A 22,161-nucleotide genomic window follows, 5' to 3' on the forward strand; every position below is an offset into this window, starting at 1 on the left:
GACCTGATGGCAACCTACATCCAGACCATAACATTGCTACTATGAAACTTGTGCAAGTGACAAACTAATTGGACTTGTTCCTTTCCTACCTTTGGCACCTATTGATTTCCATTCCAATAGCATGACACAGAACAGAAACTGGCCAAACAGGAATTGCAGTTACTGCTGTAATATAGGAACACACGGCAGCCAATTTACGTTCAGAAGATCCCCTCAACCAGCAATGAACAAACAACCAGATACTGACTGAGGAATAAATATTGGCCAGAAGACAGAGGAAACATATGGTTCTTCTAATAATGCCATGGAATTTTTCTATCCACTTAACATATGAACAAGGAACAGGAGCAGGCCATTCAGCCCCTTGGGCCTACGCCGAGATTTAATAAGATCATGGCTGATCTGATAATAGCCTGAAATCTGCATCCCACCTACCATCGATAACCAATCACCTCCTTGCTTACCAAGAATTTATCCACCTCTGCCTTAAAAATATTCAATGACTATGCTTCCACCACCTTTTCAGGAAGAGAGTCCAAAGACTCTCAACCCTCTGAGTGCAAAAAACTTAAGAGGGCAGATGGGGCCTTTTTATATCTCATGTTAAAGATAGCATCTCTGAACATGCTGTACTCGCTCAGAAATGCACTGGATTGTCAGCTCAGATTGTACACTCAAGGAAAAGGAGTGGGAATTGAACACAGCCTTCTGACTCAGGTGAGAGCTAATTAGCCAAGGCTGACACTTAAAAAATAACAAAATTAACTCTAAAATCAGCTCTGAAGTCATGTGGACTCCAAATGTTAACTCTCGTTTCTTTCTCCACAGGTGCTGTCAGGCCTGCTGAGTTTTTCCAGCATTTTCTGTTTTTATTTCAGATTTCCAGCATCCGCAGTGTTTTGCTTTTATAAAATTTAACTCTAGTCTGACAGGACACAACATGTAGAAATCTAACTTGAATTATTTGAAAATGTCATCTTCCATAAAATGAGAACAGTTCACGTTGAAACTCAATTAGGCCATATCTAATGTGATAATCAGATATTGCATTGTTTCCCTTCTTTCTTACCCCAAATCACATTCCTTGCTCTGTGCTTCTTTCCACCAGCCTCACCCCATTCTCTCGATCTTCCTCCTAAGGGCCTTTAGCCCTTATACTTACAGGCTTCTCTGCAATTTATAGTTGAAAAACCAGCTAGTCACTTCTTAAAGCAGGTAGAACATATCTACTCAAAATTTGATTAATGGATATGAGCGTGTAAATAATGGCCAGCTGCAATTCACAGGGGGTGAATTGACAGAGATTTAAAATGCTTAGTTCCGTGTGATAAACCCATACTCAGCTGTTACACAGGATATACAGCACAGAAACAGACCACTCGGCCCAACCAGTCCATACTGTTGTTTCTTTTCCATTTGAGCCTCCACCCCTTTCTTCATCTAACCCTATCAGCCTAACTCTCCATTCCCTTGTCTCATATGCTTATCTGGCCTCCCTTTAAATACATCTATATGACTTATCACAACAATTCCCTGTAGCTTGTTCCACATTCTCATCACTCTCTTGGTAGAGAAGTTTTTTCCGAATTCCCCAATTGATTTTTTTGTGACTATCTTATGTTGATGGCTTCTAATTATGCTCTTCCTCACAAATGGGAATATTTTCTCTATGTCTACTCTATCAAAACCTTCATACTCTTAAAGACCTCTTTTATGTCATCCTTACCATTTTCTTTTTAAAAGAGACCCAGCCTATCCACCCTGTTCCATTAGGTATAATCCCTCATTCCTGGTATCATTCTCGTGAATCTTTATTGCACCCTTTCCAGTGCCTCTATATCTTGTTCATAATATGGCAACCAGAATTCTACACAGCACTCCAGGTGCAGTATAATCAAGGTTCGATACAAGTTTAGCATAACTTCTTTGCTTTTCACTTCTAAACCTCTAGAAATAAACTCAAGTGTTTGGTTTGCTTTTTTTTAAAAAAAAATTAACTGTTTCCAACTTTTAGTTTAGTTATTTGCATATTTTTACTCCCAAATCTCCATTTAGATTCTTATTTTCAATGTAATATCCAACCTCATTTTTCTTGCCAAAAGCTAACACCTCAAATTTATCTATGTTGAAATTCATTTGCCACTGAGATGCTCATTCAACAAGTTAATACATTCTTGCAACATGTTGCAATCCTCCTCAATATTACTGTTCTCCCCTCCACCCATCCCACCCCCCAAACTAAATTAGTGTCATCTGAAAACTTAGAAATTGTGCTTTTGATTACAAAGTCTAAACCAGTGATATAAATTGTGAACAGCAGTGGTCCCAGCACTGATCCTCGATTCACTTTACATCTTTTGCTTCTCTGAATAACTACTTGCTCCTTGCTCCTATTCTCTGCTTTCTGTTTTGAAGCCAGCTAGCTATCCCATTCCATTCTGTATTAATCGAACATAACCAAGTTACCACAATTAAATATATCACAGGTTTTTTTTAAAGAAACATGCAACTTTTAAACTATTCTAATAAAACGCTTCCCAATTGTTCTGATTTATGGAAGAATTTACACCTAACAATTTGAAAGCGAGATTGAGCAGAAACACGAGAGAAAAATACATTGCAAAAACAGATACAAAGCTGGCTGTGGCCCACGCAAAAACTCTACCTCATGATTTAATAAAAGACAATTGATTTACAGCATTTTCATGCTTCATTTGTTTCAAATATTTAACTATTTTTTTACCCTCCATACAGTCTGCTTCAATCGTAAAAAATTGATTCCCTTATTCTCTAAATACAGATTAAGTAAACCTTTGTCGGAAAGTTGTATGTGGTAATTCACTTAAGCAGAATTTAACTCCCCAAATTAAATAGTCAAAGGTATTCAAATAAGTGCTGCATTTGTAAATTGTGTGCACATCACCCTACTGTATCTATGAACAAGCATTTTAAATTTCAGGATGGAATAACAAACTGGCACATTAAGAAACTGTAGTGAACATTGACATTCACACCCCTGTAAATACCAGTTAGAAACAATGGCATATTATAAGTGGGACAGCAGCAAAAAAGGACAGTAAGTACTCTGGGATTTAGAGTATAAATACAGCTTCTGATTTTTAAGTGTCTTAATCACTACTTAGCATGTGTAGCATCAAATTTACAGGCCAAGTTTCACATAAACCCAGCTGCAGTGTCTCTTGAGTTTTACCTTAAAAAAATTGCAGTAGCCATCTGTAGATATAATTACAAGTAGTATTCAAATCTCCTTAACTGGAACTCTGTGCAGTAGTGTAATAAAAGCTGTAGGTTAATATGGATATAGCATCACCACTAAATTACCGGCATGCTTAAGTTCTAATAAACAAACTCATCAACTGTATTTATATGGGGCAAAATACCCCTTGGGAAAGTCACGCAGCCACATATGCATGTTACTTTTTAAAAGTTATCTAGATACTTGACAATGAAACCATTGAAAAATATACACTGCTGCTGGAAACTTCCCATAAGCAATGCCTTAAATTCTCTAGAAACACTAGGATTCTAGAGATTTGGAAGCCTATTGTGAAATGTAAGATGAAATCATATACTAACAGGGCAACAAAATACTGGGCATGATAACACAGGTTCACTACAAGATTCCAAGCTGAGATTCCAAGCTTAGTAAACTCACAAATGATAGTCAGACTGTCAAGATGGTCAAAACAAATCAAAATTAATATTTCAGATCATTAACCTGAAACATTAGTTTTGTTTTCCTCTTTCCACAGATGCTGCGGAATGTTTCCAGCATTTTCCGTTTTTATTTCAGATTTACAGAAACCTCAGATTTGTGTTTGAATTTTTGTGTTAAAAAAAGGAAAAAAAGACTTGCATTTAAAAAGTGCTTTTCATGGTCTCAGGACTTCCCAAAGTGCTTTAGAACTAAAATACTTTTGAAGAATAATCACTATTGTAATGTAGGGAATGTAGCAGCCAATTTGTATGTGGCAAGCTCCCACTATTCTCTTTGTTTTTAGTGATGTTAGTTGAGGGATAAATATTGGCCAGGATATAGTGAATTAGTGCCTTCACCTGAGAAGGCACACAGGATCTCTAACATCTCACCTGAAAGATGGTGTCTCCAGCAGTGCAACACTCCTTTAGTACTACCCTGGAGGGTCAGTCTAAATTTCCTGCGCTCAAGTCCCTGCGCCAGAACCTTCTGGCTCAGAGATGAGGGTGCTACCAACTGAGCCAAGGCCTGGAGGTATTTCTGTGTTTACCGATCAGACATTAAAAGTATTACAGTCCCTCACCTTGGAGTGCAAAAACTGGAAAAATTAGAACTGGATAACTAAAAAAATGGCATTCAAAAAATATGTCAAATCTGGAAAGGATCCTTATTCAAATTCGATACATTATTTAATTTAGGGCTCCATTGTTAACCTATAAATACTAAAAATGATACCTGTAAACATAACAAATTACCCATTTACTTTGACATTTTTTGGCTCATTTTTGGTCAACCAAAAACTCAATGTTAATCTACATACTGTGATTTCAGTGACTTAAAAAAAGTAATTGAAGTCACGTTTTGGCAAATTTGAGTTCAATAATGGACACACAAAGCCAAGAGGAAAGAAAAATGAACTTAAATAAGGTATAAATATATTATAAAAATCTGAAAATACTGAAATATCAGGGGTGCAAGGTGACAGGAGGGAAAGTGCTGGAAATACATAGCAAACCAGTCAGATGGCTAACCCAGGTTTACAAAAGCACAGAGAGGTAAAAGGCCATCCTTTATCTACTGTACATTAATCTTGAGCACAAGATACATCCTTTAATTTTTAACCCGTTTTAACTGCCAACAATGTAACAGTCAAACTTCACTATAATGTGAAGTCGGGACTAACAGATAGAAGATCGTTATATCAGGGTGCTCATCATAGTCAGGTTTGGCAATTTGCTGCATCAGAAAAATAAATAACCAATTTGAGTTGAGTCCTTTTCAGGTTAAACTTTGTGGATTTTACTTTATGGTGTGGGTCATAGATGATTTGATGCTTTGTTTTAAGAGACAAAGATCTTTTACTCACCACCTTCATGCATGTGCGTGGTTTCTTCTTGCAGTTGCCTTCACATGCCTGTTGCCTATTTTTAGTTTGCATGCAAACTTGTCAGGCAACAAATACATATGTCATACAGAAATCACACTAATTGGAAGATAACCAGTTATAGCATCAGCTTGATTACCAGTTGTACCCAGCTTAGTCTGGGTTGAACCTGCTTAAATGTTTATTTTAGTAGGGCTAATGTACATTTAAAGGAAAAGGTCTTGCTCTTGGGACTATTAAAACTAGGTGTTAATTATAAGCGTGGTTTGTTATACCAAATTTAGCCAGGCAGTAAGTACAATTTTTTGTCTGATACATTGCTTCTTCAAACAAAAGGCTGCAAGAGATTTCCACATATTTCTAACTTTCAATTACTAATTTGGCCCTGCCCTTTTATTTTTCTTGCAGTTTCTTTGTTTAAGGACATGATGATAAGCTACAGACCACCTTTATTTTAAAATATTCAACTTGTATCCTACTCTATAGGAACTGCAATTTTTAAACTTTGATAAATTAAATATTGTAATGTTAGATTATGCTGTAGTCCTGGATCAATGAACAGGGGAGCTGAAAGTCAAATAGTTGAATCTTTGTGCCTAAACGTAAACTGACATCGCAATTTACACTCAAGTGTAGAAAATGCATCAACTACCCATTCACAACCTTCCACACCACTATCTAGGGTTCCAAACATTCCATCCCATTTCTTCTCTGACCCTTCCATGTTTGGCTTTTGACAATGTTCCAATGAAAGGGATGTGTCTATCCCATCTCCCGTTTTCTTTAAAAAAATACTTCTCATCATTAATATCTCTTCCAGCACTGAAGGCTCCACAGATGGAACATTAACTTATCTGTTCTCTCAACAGATGCTGCCTGACCTCGAGTGTTGATTCAAATGTTCCGCACTCCAAAGAGTCATCCCATCAGCTGTACCTCCCTGAAGCCTGAAAAATCTGAATTAATTAAGTTTAATGGACACAAGTGTCGCCACCATTTACAGTAAGCTTTCCTGTCTCCACTGTAGACATTTCAATCATCTGGGATCAAAACAGCATTACTTTGATCCTCTGCAGCTCCTTTTTCAACCCACAACCTGCATGCAGACTGGCAGAGATGGAAAATCCCACTTTCAACTTGACCGTGGCTCACAGGCAATGCAAAAGGTAGTAATTGAAACTAATGCTCTATTAATTTCATACAAGATTGAATGCTCTATTAATTTCATACAAGATTGAAGTGTATTTTGGGTAAAGGTCTAGATTTTAAAAGAAAAATTGAAAAAAATTCTGCTAATGGAAATCCGTTAAACAATATTACAGGGTTTCAATTTACTGAAGCTTTTGGTTGTCCTTTTAGCTACAATGTATTGAGATGTCAGGAGAATCAATTTTCTTTTAATACTTTAAGGATTCTGGATTTAGATGTTGTAAACCTATATACCCAAATTTATAATCCAGGTAGCACTTCATAATCTCACTTTCATTCAAGTATTGTGTTTTAACATTTTACAATCCTGAGAGAGGATGAAAGCAAAAATTTTGCATTGCTGGTTAAAGATAATTTAATTTTCCTAAACTATATGCAACACTTGTTTTAATAATTCACCTTTATATACTGTCAAATTAACATTATTAAAAATAGCTGATAAAAAATATATAGACCAGATATATATATATATATATATATGAGCAATATTCTTGCTGTTATTCATACACAAACCAGACAGCAAGTTCAGAGGATTAAGGAAGATTCAATGACTTGTGAATCTGCAAACTTGCTGGTTGATTTATAGCATTCTAATGTTTGCACCTCATAAATAGCATCTTGCTCTTAGCCTTTTTGTTAACTTGAGGAACTTGCTGGGTTTGCACATTAACTGTTCATTAAATTGCTGCAGAAAGATAGGCTGGAGCTTAACAGCAACTTTTTAAATACGTGCCATAGTTAATTTAATGTCAACCAACCTCTCTGATCTGGAAAGGGAACAATTAGAACTGTTCAATCAAATTTTACATTAAGACTTTTAAAAAAAAATTCTTTTGTCTCTTTTTCGCGCTCTCAGTACAATCTTTCTTTACTTCTCTTTATTTTTGTGCCTGATTTGACATTTGAACTCATCCTTCCTCCACTTTTCCCGTTTCTTTCTCAATCCTTAAATCTCATTGGTTAAGGAGAATGACTGCTGGTCCCATCATTCACTAAGTTCCCAGAAGCTTAAGTGCCACTGGCATATCGTTATAAACTCGCAGTTCCAGCAAGTCACGTAAAAAAAAATTAAGTTGAAGGGTACAGGGAAAGATCCAAGTGGCACATGCATGGAGATGCCCCACTCCGACAAGATCAGGCCCAATGTTTTAGCAAGCTTATTTTTAGATTTAAAAGGTCAAATTTCCCACATTTCTCTTTCTGTACCTGATTTGACTCTAATCCACTCTTCTTCTCCATCATTTCTCCCTTTCTCTCTTAATTCCTAAGTACCACTGGTTAAGGAGGTAGACTATTGTTCTAAAATTTGAAATTCAAATTGAATTCAAATGATTCTATTTTCAGTTCCTTTTCTTTACTTAACACCTGGTTGAGCACGGCAACTATTAAAGATTCTTGGATTATATCATTAGTGTGTTTGGAGGCACATTCATAGTCATGTAATAACTAGTGTTGCAAGCTGAGATAGGTAAACTGACATTTTTTAATGCTGTTCTGGTCATATAAACCCATTGCAAGTATGGTGTATTTACTAGAAAAATTTTCATTTGGTATGAAATTCAGAGTGAATTATCTTTTTTTTTTACATAAATAACTTTTGCAAAAAATATAATTTTAGCTCAGACATTGGTCCTTCAAAATTGTCTATTCAGTCAATAAAGGAAAAGGAAAATATGGGGAAGTGTTTTCTGTTTGAAAATCGCCCCCAATTTCCACAAAAAGAAAATGTGGTAATATTTAATTTTTACCCATCCAAAAAATCGAGATCTACTGCCACTTGTGGATCCATCATTCAGGATCTCCAGCTTCACAGGAGCTATAATGATGTTTGTTATAGGAAAAGTTACTTTTCTCCTATCATTTTAATAGTGACCACACAAACTCAAACAAAATCAATGCCAACTTGAAGACATTTTATTCATAAACTGGTTCAGTTTGTGAAAGGGTTAATTTGTAACAGGAAACACCCTAGATAATTATAATTTTGATTGACGTACGATAGCATAGCACAGAAACTCGAGATAGTGTACAGCATTCAATTAAAAAAATGCACAAACCACATTTTTGAACACGCAATGCAAGCACTCCATAATTATGTATGCAGGATAGAACTGTACCTGAGGTGTACCTTGTAGAATTTCATCAAACAGATTCCTAGGCTCCCTAAACTGTCCATGCGTAGCAGGTTGTTAAGCAGAAAAACACAAGACAATATACGATAACACAAATGAGTAGAGACCAAATACAAAATGTCAAATGATGCACTGCCATTCAAGTTTCTAAAAACCTGATTATGGATTTGGTACATTTATTTTAAACAGTTGCTGAAGATGAAAATTGTTATTTTTACGTAAAATTCAGATGGTGAACAGTTTTTACAGTTTCTAAAGGTTGCAATTTTCAAAAAAAATGTTAATGCTTCTGTAGGGTTAAACAATAACTAAAATAAATAGGCACCCCCATTTGTCAATCTTGCAGTATTACAAACGGTTAAGTGAAGCAGACTGACCAAAGCGATTTAAGAATTCTACTTGGATGGCAAAATTGTACTGGGTACCTGTTTTCAGCACGTGGAACAAGAGGCTTCAGGAATAACTGGTGAATTATATCATTTCAAGTAATGTTATTACAATAGCAAAACTCACTAAAGCTTTCTGCTGCTCATGAATTCCCACTCAAAACTTCTAGCTTGTATCCATCAGGTCATTCTGTAAATCCATTTTGTCAGCATCTAATAAACCTAATAAAAAAAGCTCTGGTATCATCTTGAAATGTTGCATTTAAAAAATTAATTTCTCACTCTTTGTCCAGATTCTGCTGCTCCAGCTGCCATTGCAGCAGCTTTGGCTTTTTCTGCTTCATCATATGTTGGCAGGGAGGTGGCAACACTGTAAGGGGGTGGCACTGGCATAAGGTCACTCTGGAGATCTGATTCTGTTGCAAGAGAAGACATGGACAAAAATTAGTTCAAGTGTTGGTGTGGGATGAAGATGACAAAAAAAAAATCTATTCGTAAGTTCCTTTGTAATGGGTTGTGTTCATTATGCTTAAGTGTGACTATTCCAATACTGAAAATTGTTACTATGAGAATGGAAAATCATAAACACATTCTTTACACTCTTATTATTATGGAGGAATTCTTACCCACTATGCCCATGTTCAAATTTATAATATAGCTTTCGAGAATGCAGTTTAGGTCCTTCAGGGAAAAAAATTTAAGGAGTTTATTTTCACTGTGGATCACCCAACTGGTTTTATCCTGGTTTGTTGAAAGGGACAAGATACAATCACCTTTTCCTGTCTTCCTGGGTTAGAAAACAGCAATATCTTATTTCCTAAATATGCACAGCAACAATGCAAGGTGTTTGCGCTTCAGAAAGGCATTTTATTTTTCATTTTTGAACTTTATGTCTGCATCTGGAACTCCTAGGTTTAAACCACATCCAATTACAGAGAAAAGTTGCAGCTTGCTGTTTCAACAATGAGTCACAGACCCAACCTTAGCAAAGTGCCGACCTTGTGCCAGTAAGCAAAACTGCCAATTTGGTTTAAACTGCAGGGAGTTATGAGCACACAAATGATTTTATACAAGACAAATCAGCAGAGAGGGGCATATATAGGAAAAGAAACAAGAGTGAGTGAGGAAGCATCAGTATATAGAGAATTAGAGAAAGAGAAAAAAAAAAATCAGGAAACAGAAGCAAGAGTCGAGAACCTCAAGAGAGTTAAATAGGCAAAAAAGGGGGAGAAGGAGTCAAAAGCAGTGAAGAGAACTAGAGTCGACAGCAAGAGAGGGAAGTGGAAAGGACAATGTCGAATCAAAAGAGATAAGAGAAACAAAATAGGAGAAAAGATCAAAAGAAAGATATAAAGGAAAGGAAAGAGACATATTTGTGCGAGGGACACACAAAAGGGAAGGTGCAGAACAGAGATGGAAAAAGAAATGGAAAGTAAAGGAGGCAAGCAAGAGAGAATGTGAAAAGAAGGGAAAGAAGCAAAAGAGTGGTTTGGAAAAGGAGGAAGAAGGCAGGAGAGCGCAAGTGACAGGAAGGCAAGGAGCATAAAAAATGGGTATAATGGAAGGAAAAACAAAATTTATATTCTGAATTTATAACAACTTCAACATATCAAGGTGCATCAAAGAGAAGACCACGCTTCAAAGCATGGGTTACTCTCCTATCACTCCATATACTCCCCTCCCTTTCCATTCCAAAGTTCTGAACATTGTTCCCAGGTCTCATCCTCTTAAATGTCACTCAACGGTCATCTAGCTGGCTGGAAATGCTGTCACCTGGTCCTATTCTTATCTAAATTATAGCCAAAGAATTATCTGCACTGGCTTCTTTTCCTGCTCCCTCACCATTACCTTTGGTGCCCCCCAGGAATCTGTCACTGACCCCCTTGTATTTCTCATTCAAATGCTGCCCCTCGACAACATCGTCCAGAAGCATTGCCATCAGTTTCCGGTGTACACTATACTCCCAGCTCTACTTCACCAACTCTCTCAACTCATCCACTGTTAGATTACTTATCCGACATCAATAATTGGAGAAAATTTCTGCTCATCCAAACAATGGGAAGAGAGAAGTCATTGCCTTTGGTCCCCACCACAAACTCTATATCCCAGACAACAACTCCATCCCTCTCCTTAGTAACTTGTTGAAGGCTGAACCAACCTGCAACCTTGATACCACATTTGATCCTGAGATAAGCTTCAGGCCACGTATCCATTCAATCACTAAGGCCACCTATTTCCATGTCTGCAACATCGCTCGACTCTGTCCCTGCCTCAGCTCTTTTGCTGCTAAAAACCTCATAAGTGCCTTTGTTACCTTTAGACTGGACTATTCCAATGCACTCTTAGCCAGCCTCTTGCATTCCACACTCTATAAACTTGAGGTCATCCAAGACTCTGCTGTTCATGTCCTAACTCACAATAAGTCCTATTCATCCATCACCGATGTGCTTGCTGACCTACAGGTTAAGCAACACTTCAGTTTTTAAATTCTCCTCCTCATTTTCAAATCTGTTATCTCCTCGTGCCCTAAACCCTGAGATATCTGTGCCCCTCTAATTCTGGCGCCTTGTGCATTCCCAATTACAATTGCTCCACTAATGGTAAGTATGCTTTCAGTTACCAAGGCTGTAAGCTCTGGAGTTCCCTTCCTAAACCTAACTCTGCCTAAATATCTCATGTGGCTCGGTGTCATATTTTGTATTAGAATTCTCCTGTAAAGCACTTTAGAAAGCTTACTACACAAAAGGTGCTACATAAATACAAGTTGTTATTATTGTTGGGAGAGAGATTAATAGGGTTGACTGAACGTTCAGACAGATGAAATTTGAAAATATCTTTAAACAAGGGCAGAAGAGGTAGACAGGTAGAGGGATGTGCAGATCATGAATAAACAAGAGGCAGGGTGAATAGGAGATCAAATTCAGAGGGCTGAAGTTTACGTGAAAGGATTTACAGCTGGAAGAGATTGCATTTTGGGACATGCAGCCATGAACAGATTTGAAGGCAGAGACAATAATTTTAATTGAATAAAAGTAAAATACTGTGGATGCTGGAAATCTGAAATAAAAACAGAAAATAATGGGAAAATTCAGCATGTCTGGCAGCATCTGTGAAGAAAGCAACAGGGTTAACATTTTGAATCTGTATGACTCTTCTTCAGTCATATGGACTCCAAACAGTAACTCTGTTTCTCTCTCAACAGATGCTGCCAGATCGGCTGAGTTTTCCCAGCATTTTCTGTTCTAATTTTAAATTGGGCTTGTTAGAAAATAAGAGTGTGTTTACAAGTCAGTGAGGATTGAAGTAATGGATAAATATAGTTCATGCCGGGCAGCATGCAGGCAACTATACTTTGGACCAGTTAGAGTTTAAGAAGGAAGGATGATGGAAGGTCAGTATGGACAGCTTTAGAGTCAGCAAGTGACAAATGCATGGGCAGATGTTTTCGTGTCATGGAGGAGAGAGAGATGGGGAGAGAAAAAGGTGAGCTATGCTGTGGTGTTGGAAGCCAGCAATTTTAAAGATTTTTCCAGTATGCTCAGCTGAAGGGGCAATACAGTGCAAATTTACACATGGCAGTGTAAATTTAGCCTAAACAAGTAGCTAGAGCAGGAGATGGCATCAGTGTCTCAATCAAGAATTGACATTAGTTAGGAAACCCAAATGCACACGTGTTTTTGCATCAAAAAGTGTTACAGAAGGAGAGCAGGGAGTCTTCAGCATACATTTGGATGCTGAACTCATGCCTTGAGATTATGTTATTGACAGCCAACAGATAGGCTAGGAAGGAACCATCAATAGATTGTTAGGGGGCTCAGTAAGTGTTGGTGCTGGGCAGGAAGTAGAAGCCACTGGTGGATAGGTAAGAAAGGCACAGTGCAAGACAATCTCCCAGCGCAGGACAATGGTGGGAAGATATTGAAGATTGCATGATCAACTGTGTTAAATGTTGCAAAGATGTCAAGGAAAGGATGGAGAAATAACACAACATTGTTTTAATCTCAAAACGTGTGTCATTCATGACTCTGCTTAGGTCAGTTTTAGACAGATAGGAAAAGGAGAGATGGAGGAAAGTAGAAAGTGAATGAGGAAAATAGAAATTAGGGAGTCAGTATTTTTTCATGGAACCAATTGCTCCTAACTGTAAACATTTTGAGATCAACTGGGTTGCTCCCTTTTTAATTTCAGTTTCTATCTTCCGTTGTTGCAATGCAGTTGCCTTGCAAGGCCTTTGCAAATTTTCTGCTTCAGTTCCCTATTTTGCTCACTCTTACAAATAGAATAGGGGAGAATATGCTCCAAAACCATCTCAGTCCCAGGAAATCACTGCAAGTGTTTCTCAGTGCAGTAGCCCAGGGCCAACAATCTTCAGCTGCTTCATCTATGACTTTGCCTCTATCATAAAGCCAAATGTGAGGTAATTAGCTGATGATAGCATGGTATTCAATTCCATTCTCAATTCCTCAGGTAATGAAGCAGGCCATGGTCACATGCAGCAAGATGTGGACAACATCCATGTTTGGAATGATTAGTGACAAGTAACATTTGTTCCTTACAAGTGCCAAATATTGATCATCTCCAATAAGATGGAATCTAATGACCGCCCTTGAGTCAATAACGTTGTCACTCTGACTCCCTCACCATTCACATCCTGGAGGTTACCACTGACCAGAAACCTAACTGGACCAGCTTACTATGGCTACAAAAGCAGGAGAGAGGTTGGATGTTCTGCAGCAAGCAACTTACTCCTGACTTCCCTAGCCTTTCCAAAATCCTGCAGTGTGATGGAATGCTCTTCACTTGCCTAGATGAGTGCTACTCCAACGACACTCAAGAAGCTCACCACAGGACAAAGCAACTCTTGATTGGCACCTCCAACCACTACTGCCGCAATATGGCTGCAATGTGTACCATCTACAAGATGCACGCTGGCAACTTGCCAAAGCTTCTTCCTCCCTAACCAATGACCTCCAGGATCTAGCAGAAGGGCAGCAGGGGAATAGAACATTACCAGTTCCAAATTCCCCTCTAAGTTACATGCGATCCTAGTTTGCACATATATCTCTGCTCCTTCATCACAGAGTCAAAAATCTGGTCAGCCGACCTAAAAGCACTGTGGGCTGTTCACACATGAGCTGCAGCAGTTCAAGAAAGCAGCTCATCGCCCACTTTCTCAAGGGCAACTAAGGAATGGCAGTAAATGCTGGCCTTGCCAGTAATTCCCACATCCCATTAATGAATTAGAAATAAAATGAAGGCCTTTCTAAACCTCTGACCTGTGGCTGCAGTTGCTCCCATTGTGACACTGCTGTAAGGCGGTGGAGCTACATCAGTTTCAGTTGATGTTTGAGGAGACTCAGCGGGAAGGTTTGGCTGTAATACATCAGGTGTTTGTGGAGAATCATCCTCATTATGCAGCTGTTGTAATGGAAAAAGAACAAAATTTAATCAGGAGAGTAATTACAACATTTTAAATAAATTCCAAATTTAAAGGACAATATATGATTTCTGTCCAACAATTAAGCCCTTAATAGCTGTTAGTCACCATCCTATGGGGAGGGTGGGGCGGAACAAAGGCTCCTTACTTTTAGGTTGTGGTCAGGTTCACTTGAACTGTCTTTACTTCAAGCAATGTATTTTACACATCAATACCACAGGCACAACAAAAACATTTTGAAGAAATAGAATCTGAATTTAATCCCGAGCATCATTAAACAGGGAATAAGCTTCCCTTTTAATACATTTTGTTATGATCCCCATAGATATCAATAACTTTTTAAAAGGGGTATGAATTTCCCAGTAAACAACTCAAAGGGTCACATGACAAGATTTCACATTTTAAGACTTTTACTGTAACAAAGACCCCAAAATTCAGGCGGCCAGACATCCTTGTTGTGCCGACAGTGTCCTGGTTTTTCAGTAAACGTCCCGGTATCTCAAATTGTTCACATGTAAAGGGAAAAGTCAAAACCGGCACACAAACAATATCAGAGATTTCTGTCAGCGCTTCACCTTTAATTTTGCAAGGCATTAGCGTCTCTTCACTTCCTCTCCCAAGTCCCTGCCCCTTTATCCTGCCCGCAAATTCCACTTACTGTCGGCAAGCCCAAAAGAAAATTTCATGCATTGTGCTGCACCCTGGGAATCTGAATGCCACCCACTCGCTGACCATTAAGCAGCTGCACCATGAAGCTCCCACATGCGCAGAAATTCTTCTCACCAGCATCCAGAGCCAGGAGGGAATCAGCATCTCAGTGACAGCAGAAGATTGACAGCAGTGTCCACCAACCACAAGTCACACTTGTAGAGGTAGTTAGATGGCAGCTCGGTGTCCATCTGTAAACCACCAGTGCTGAGGAAGGTGGCAGGCAAGTTTGGTTGAGCCGTGGGGCGCTCAAGAAAATTTCTCATTGCAAGGTCGTGTACTTTCCTGTTTGCAACTCTGGGTTGGGTACAACAAAATCTCCCATACTTGAGTTATGTATGCTAGTTTAAAATCCAGCTATTGTTAGCAGTTCTGAAAAGTTGGCATGTGTAGATTTGACAGAGACCAGATTATAGATGGGTGTGACACTCTTGCACCTTAATGGCCTGGCAACACTTATTAACAGGCTTTCAATTGTGGAACGGTCACTTGGCTAAAGTACTGAAGGTAGCCAGTAGCCAACAACGGGGTGGTGTCTTTAGGGGAAAAAACTGACAAGGGTGGGGGGAACAGTGCAGCATATTAGGTTGTAATTTGGACTCAGCCTCTGCAGTTAGGTTGAAGATGATGTGGAATACTGTTGTTTATCTTCCTGCAGGGTGCCCACATGAGCACCGCACCCTCCCGCCCGATCAAACAAAGGGTACTTCCCACACTCCCCACCCATCCCCACTGGTGCCTTGGAACTCATCTCCAGAAGGAGGGGCATTAAATTCCAGTATTCCACTCAATGACTCATGAGTCTAACCACATACTCAAGAATCATACTAAATATTCGTCTCCACACTGAATGCACATGCACCACACCAAATACATTGCAGGTTGCTTTCCCAGCCAGAAAGCACTATGGCAAAAGAGACATCTTCTCACAAATAGGAACATTACATGAAGATGTTTAAGTCAGGTAACCTAATAGGGTTGCCAGCTTTGACTGAATGCATTCCGGGAGATGTCATCACATGACCTCCTACGTTCAACTGCCCCCAAACTCTTCCCATCAGTCGTCCAACATGTGCATCATCATGAAGCCTCGCCTCCAAGGTTTTTCATTGTGTCCTGATTTTGAAAATTAGCCACCTTACCCAAAATCAGCACGAGTTAACCATTGCCTGGTAGGCACCCAATATGGTAGCCTCTGTTTAACTTCTCAACGTAACAGGAAAACCCTATGCCATGTTTATACATTATACTGCACTCTCCATAGGCATGTAGACTTAAAATAAAAGTCCAATTCCTCCCAGCATTAACAGGGTCCCTTTTCCCTGCTTCGCCAAGGTGAATCATCCTGTCTTCTTTTAAACTAAGCCCTCTTCACTCAACCTTTTGTGCATAATCGATTGGACTCCCCATGGTAAAGTTCCGTCTGGTGATTCTGTGGTCTCATTAACTTCTGACAATCCTTGTTTCATTAAACATGGGTTTCGTGCTCATCGGCCCTTTGCTTGGTAATTAATGCAAAAGCAGTCATTTTCTTCTGTTTTGTATACCAGCATATGTTGTGGATTCTCTTTTCCCAACTCCTTCGGTCTGACTGATTCAGAGGGCTAAAAGCCAGCAACAGCGAGGCCAATTGTCTTTTCCTTTGTATCCAGGTGTTAATGCTCGTACCTGACTTTGAATAAGTTTTGGCATGGACCTAAATCCCCTTGGCAACCAGGTCATATTAGCTTATCGCCTGGCAGAACTAATAGGTCACATGTCCCTCTCCACTACTCTATTTTACCTTGAATTAAAGGAGTTGGTTAAATACAACCATTTTATAAAGCCTCACATTCGGAAGAACTTCAGGAAATCATTCAGGAAATGAAAGTGTTACATTTGGAAAAGTGTTCAAAAGCAGGATCATATTGGCCCAGAATTTGCAGGGTTTTTGATGGTGAACAGCCAGCATTCACCATTATTACTCCCCTGAATCCAACAACAGCTTCAGGGTTTTACTGCAAGTGCAGATTTATGCAGAAATCTTGAAGTTGCAGTCTGCTCTTCCACAGGATGTGCTGTGGGTCTCCCACCATCACTGTTCCACACCTACCAACCTAAGCTGGCAATCAGTAAGATAAATTAATGACAGCGTCCCTTTTTCTGCTCTGACATCGATGGGCATCCTTCCATGTTGCAACTATTCTATAACTCTATTGTTAGAAACTCCATAGAAGGTTAAATCTTGCTCGGTGAGGTACAACTGGACTTTTAACAGCAATCTGAGTAATAACTATGACTGAGCAACCAATCTTTCCCTGAAAAAAAATGCAACGTTGTCTAAATTACTCCATTATGAATAATTATTAGACATTAAAAAAAACTAAAAAATTGAGTTTTAACGTTTGTTCATGATAACACCAAGTAATTTTCCTAATCTTTATTTCATTCTCTGTAAACATTTTTAAAAGTAGATTTGTTTTTCATTTCCTGTTTGGCTATATGAATATTCTTTAATGTGATTGACTTAAGGTAGCTTGCTAACATCATTGCAAATTGGTGCTGGGGATTCCCATTAAATAACACTTCAGTCAACTGCATGAGAGGGGTAAAGTTCTCGTCAGATAACACAAGATATTTCAATTTGGCTTTCTTGGAGTTCGGCAGTGAGATCACTTGGCCACTGACGGAAATTAGAAGCCAATGGTTTATTTTCCCCTCATTATAAATATCAAAGATTCCCCCAAGTTTGAGATTGACAAGGCCCAACAGTTCTGTTGAAGGGTCACGAGGACTCGAAACGTCAACTTTGCTCTTTTCCGCCGATGCTGCCAGACCTGCTGAGTTTTTCCAGGTATTTCTGTTTTTGTTTTGGACAATATTCAGGCTTGGGCTAATAAGTGGCAAGTAACATGTCACATAATTAAGTGCCAAGCAATGACCATCTCCCACAAGACAGAATCTAACCATCTTCCCTTGACGTGCAATGGCATTACCATTGCTGAATCCCCACTATCAACATCCCGTCCACTGACCAAAAACTGAACTGTACCAGCCATATAAATACTGTGGCTACAAGAGCAGGTTAGAGGCTGGGAATTCTGCGAACAGTAACTCGCCTCCTGACTCACCAAGACTTGTCCACCATCTACGATGCACAAGTCAGGAGTGTGATGCAATACTCTCCACTAGCCTGGATGAGTGCAGCTCCAATCAACACAAGAAGCTCAACACCATCCAGGACAAAGCAGCCTAGTCAATAGCACCTTCCAAAGCCGCAACCTCTACCACCTAGAAGGACAAGGTCAGTGGATTGCCATCGTTCCACTGTCGTTGAGTTAAGTCTGGAACTCCCTCCCTCACAGCACTGTAGGTGTTTCTACACCACATGGGCTGCAGCAGTTCACAAAAGCAGCTCACCACCTCCTTCTCAAGGGCAGTTAAGGATGGGCAATAAATGCTGGCCTAGCCTGCGACACCCACATCCCATGAACAAATATTTTTAGAAAAGCATAGTCTACCTTTTATTTCCTTTGGCATATTTCAAGCAAATGTTTATCTGCCAAAGTCAGAAACCATGAACAACCTTCCTACTTAAGTCAAGACTACAGCAGAAAGGAACACCTTGCCAAGAAATTAGTCCCAGCATCAGGCTACTAAAGCCCCACTATGGCAGGCAGGAAGCGTGGGCATAATTCCAGCCGGAACTGACATACTGGTTAAGGATCAAGAGGTATCCTATACCCATACCTTTTTTGCAAGACAGGATAAAGGAACCTGCACCAGCACTGATAGCACACAGGAAAGCCATCCTCTGTTACAAAGAAGCCAAGTAACTTACCTTAACGTGGACCTGGTAGGAGCAACATCACTTCCAATCTGAACTTCAATCTCCCCTCTGCTCCAAACCACTCCACAATTGCCGATGCAGTCCCTGCGATCCCCAGCACTGATTCCCAACACTGAACACCTGGCACCCACCCCAATTCGCTGCCAGGCTCCAATCCCATACCTGAGCCCGCTTCACTGGCCAACTTTAGATGCTGGCCTCAGGCTTAATTTCAATGAGCCTTGGGTCTCACATTCAGGTGTAGAAGCACAAACCATGACATGCTTTCCCTCATCTCCAGAGTGGGCCAAAGCAGAATGTTTCTTCAATTCACCTGGAAGTAAAATTTGTCCCCTTATCTGCACGATATAAAGGGTCTCACCCCACCCCAATGTGTCGGTGCGTTTGCAGGCAAAATCAAACTGAGAAAAATATTAACTAATGATGTGCACTCCCCACAAGTCCCAGAATAACAAATGGGTACATAGTGCATGGAGGTGCCTTCTTCAAAGAATGGAATATACACGGTCATGGAGGGAGACTAACAAAGCAGCCCCTCAGGATAAAGAGGAGATAAGTACTTGCAAAGGTGTGTGGCGGGGTTGGTGGGGGGCACATGGGAACAGCCTTCATCTGCTAGGAAGTACATGTCAAATAAAGGGCAATGGATTGCTGAACCCAGAGTATTTCCTTTCTTGATACCAAAAGTTCATCTCAGTGTCATCACAAGACATTTAAAATGAATCAATGCACTACTCTGAAGAAAGCTGATGTGCTTTAAACAGTGACTTATTAGTTATCTTCACATAGATTAATGCTACAAACATACTGCAGGTTTGATTTGCAGCACATACAGAACTATGCCAATGCATTCAGGTCACAGAGCACTGGATGTCTAATTGCCCAAATTTGAAACAAGAGGACATCTCTTGGGTTGCTTCACTTAAGATAAGGTACCTTGGTTTCACTCTGTTCTTTTCTAGAACTCACCAAATAGAAACTAATGCTGTGCTGCATAATTTGTTCTTTGCTTCATGGTCTGCTCCTCACACAATATGAAATGTCGCCAATTTTGAAACTTACCCAAGCAATTCCAATTTCCATAGGGTTATCAGAGTCACACTGACTCTATCTGCACTGATCTCCTGTTGGTAGAACAGCATGCCAGCTCCGTTAACAGGTGTGCCAGAAAAATGAGGTACCCAGTTAAGCTGCAATACAGGGACATGTTTTACAGACCAGAAGTGCTGGGTGAATGATCCATCTCGCCCACCTCCGGAGGTCCCCAGCATCACAGATGCCAGTCTTCAGCCAATTCGATTCACTCCACGTGTCAGCAAGAAACGGCTGAAGGCCTGGATACTGCAAAGGCTGTGGGCCCTGATAACATTCCAGCAATAGTACTGAAAACTTGTTCTGCAGAACTAGCCATGCTCCTAGCCAAGCTATTCCACTACAGCTACAACACTGGCATCTACCCAGCAATGTGGAAAATTGTCCAGGCATATCTTGTCCTCAAAAAGGGGGAATCTAAACCGGCCAATTACCATTCCATTAGTCTACTCTCAATCATTAGCAAAGTGATGGAGAAGGTGTAATCGACAGTGCTATCAAGCAGCACTTACTCAGCAATAACCTGCTTACTGACTCTTAGTTTGGTTTCCGCCAGAGCCACTCAGCTCCTGACCTCATTACAGCTTTGGCAGCTGTGGCTCAGTCCATAGCACCCTCGCCTTTGACTCAGAGGGTTGTGGGTTCATGTCCCACTCCCAGAAACCAAGAACTGTGATTGTACTCGAAAGAGTTGCAATCTGTGATTGTTGATAACTCGAAAGAGTTTCAAACATGGGCAAAAGAGCTGAACTCGAATTGAGGCGAGAATGACTGCCCTTCACATCAAGGAAGAGTATGGCATTTAGGAGCCCTTGCAAACCTGGAATCAATGGAAATAAGGGGGAAACTCACCACCGGCTGGAGGTATACCTAGTACAAAGGAAGATGGCTGAAATTGTTGGAGATCAATCATTTCAATCCTCGGTAGCACCACTACTGATCGAACCCTAAAGGACATAGCTGCTAGACTAGGTGAGCAGCAGGTGATAAGAGAACCAACAAGATGGAAAAACATATTTGACCTCATCCTCACCAACCGGCCTGCCGCAGACGCACCTGTCCATGACAGCATCAGTAGGAGTGACCACTGCACAGTCATTGTGGAGGCGAAGTCCTGTCTTCATATTGAGGTACCCTCCATTGTGTTATGTGGCACTACCACCGTGCTAAATGGGATAGATTTCAAACAGATCTAGCAACTCAAGACTGGGCATCCATGAGACGCTGTGGGCCATCAGCAGGAGCAGAACAGTTCTCGAACACAATCTGTACCCTCATGGCCTAGCATAACACTCTACCATCAAGCCAGGGATCAGCCCTGATTCAAAGAAGAGTGCAGGAGGGCATGCCAGGAACAGCACCAGGCATACCTAAAAATAAGGTGACAACCTGCTGAAGCTATAACACAGGACTACTTGCATGCCAAACAGCATAAGCAGCAAGTGATAGACAGAGCAAAGCGATCCTAAAGCCAATGGATCAGATCTAAGCTCTGCAGTCCTGCCACATCCAGTCATGAATAGTGGTGGACAAACAAACAACTCACTAGAGGCGGGCTCCACAAATATCCCCATCCTCAATGATGGTGGAGCCCAGCACATCAGTGCAAATGATAAGGCTGAAGCACTTGCAACAATCTTCAGCCAGAAATGCCGAGTGGATGATCCAGCTCGGCCCCCTCCGGAGGTCCCCAGCATCATAGATGCCAGTCTTCAGCCAATTCAATTCACTCCATGTGAAATCAAGAAACAGCTGAAGGCACTGGATAGTGCAAAGGCTATGGGCCCTGACAGTATTCCTGCAATAGTACTGAAGACTTGTGCTCCAGAACTTGCCACGCCCCTAGCCAAGCTATTCCAGTACAGCTACAACACTGGCATCTACCCAGCAATGTGGAAAATTGCCCAGGTACGACCTGTATACAAAAAGCAGGACAAATCCAGCCAGGCCAATTGCCGCCCCATCAGTCTACTCTCGACCATCGGTAAAGTGATGTGAAAAGGGTCATTAACAGTGCTATCAAGTGGCACTTGCTTAGCAATAGCCTGCTCACTGGCACCTAGTTTGGGTTCCACCAGGGCCACTCAGCTCCTGACCTCATTATAGCCTTGGTTAAAACATGGACAAAAGAGCTGAACTCTGGATGTGAGGCGATAGTGACTGGCTTGGCATCAAGGCTGCATTTGACTGAGTGTAGCATCAAGGAGCCCTTGCAAAACTGGAGTCAATGGGAATCAGGGGGAAAGCTCTCCACTGGTTAAATTCA

The 22,161-nt window shown here is 40.4% G+C and overlaps 1 protein-coding gene and 1 long non-coding RNA gene across 4 annotated transcripts in view; one reads left to right on the forward strand and one right to left on the reverse strand.

Moving 5' to 3' along the window:
* LOC144683001 (uncharacterized) overlaps nt 1-6,262 on the forward strand; it is a 246,933-nt gene extending 240,671 nt beyond the window's left edge. The window contains exon 4 of the long non-coding RNA XR_013577156.1: nt 6,130-6,262. This is a non-coding gene — a long non-coding RNA (uncharacterized LOC144683001). The remainder of the gene's footprint in view (nt 1-6,129) is intronic.
* Nucleotides 1-22,161, reverse strand: part of ndfip2 (Nedd4 family interacting protein 2) — a 124,651-nt gene that overhangs the window by 73,555 nt on the left and 28,935 nt on the right. For 2 of the 3 annotated variants that reach the window (XM_078545939.1, XM_078545938.1), the window contains exons 2-4: nt 14,106-14,247; nt 9,112-9,245; nt 8,429-8,479 (exon numbers count right to left, since the gene is read on the reverse strand). In XM_078545939.1, the coding sequence (XP_078402065.1) occupies nt 8,429-8,479; nt 9,112-9,245; nt 14,106-14,247 (327 nt within the window). The remainder of the gene's footprint in view (nt 1-8,428; nt 8,480-9,111; nt 9,246-14,105; nt 14,248-22,161) is intronic. The other variant, XM_078545940.1, reaches the window with a different exon arrangement.

This window comes from Cetorhinus maximus, chromosome 7, assembly GCF_964194155.1.
Source record: "Cetorhinus maximus chromosome 7, sCetMax3.hap1.1, whole genome shotgun sequence".
In the NCBI taxonomy this organism is placed as follows: domain Eukaryota; kingdom Metazoa; phylum Chordata; class Chondrichthyes; order Lamniformes; family Cetorhinidae; genus Cetorhinus; species Cetorhinus maximus.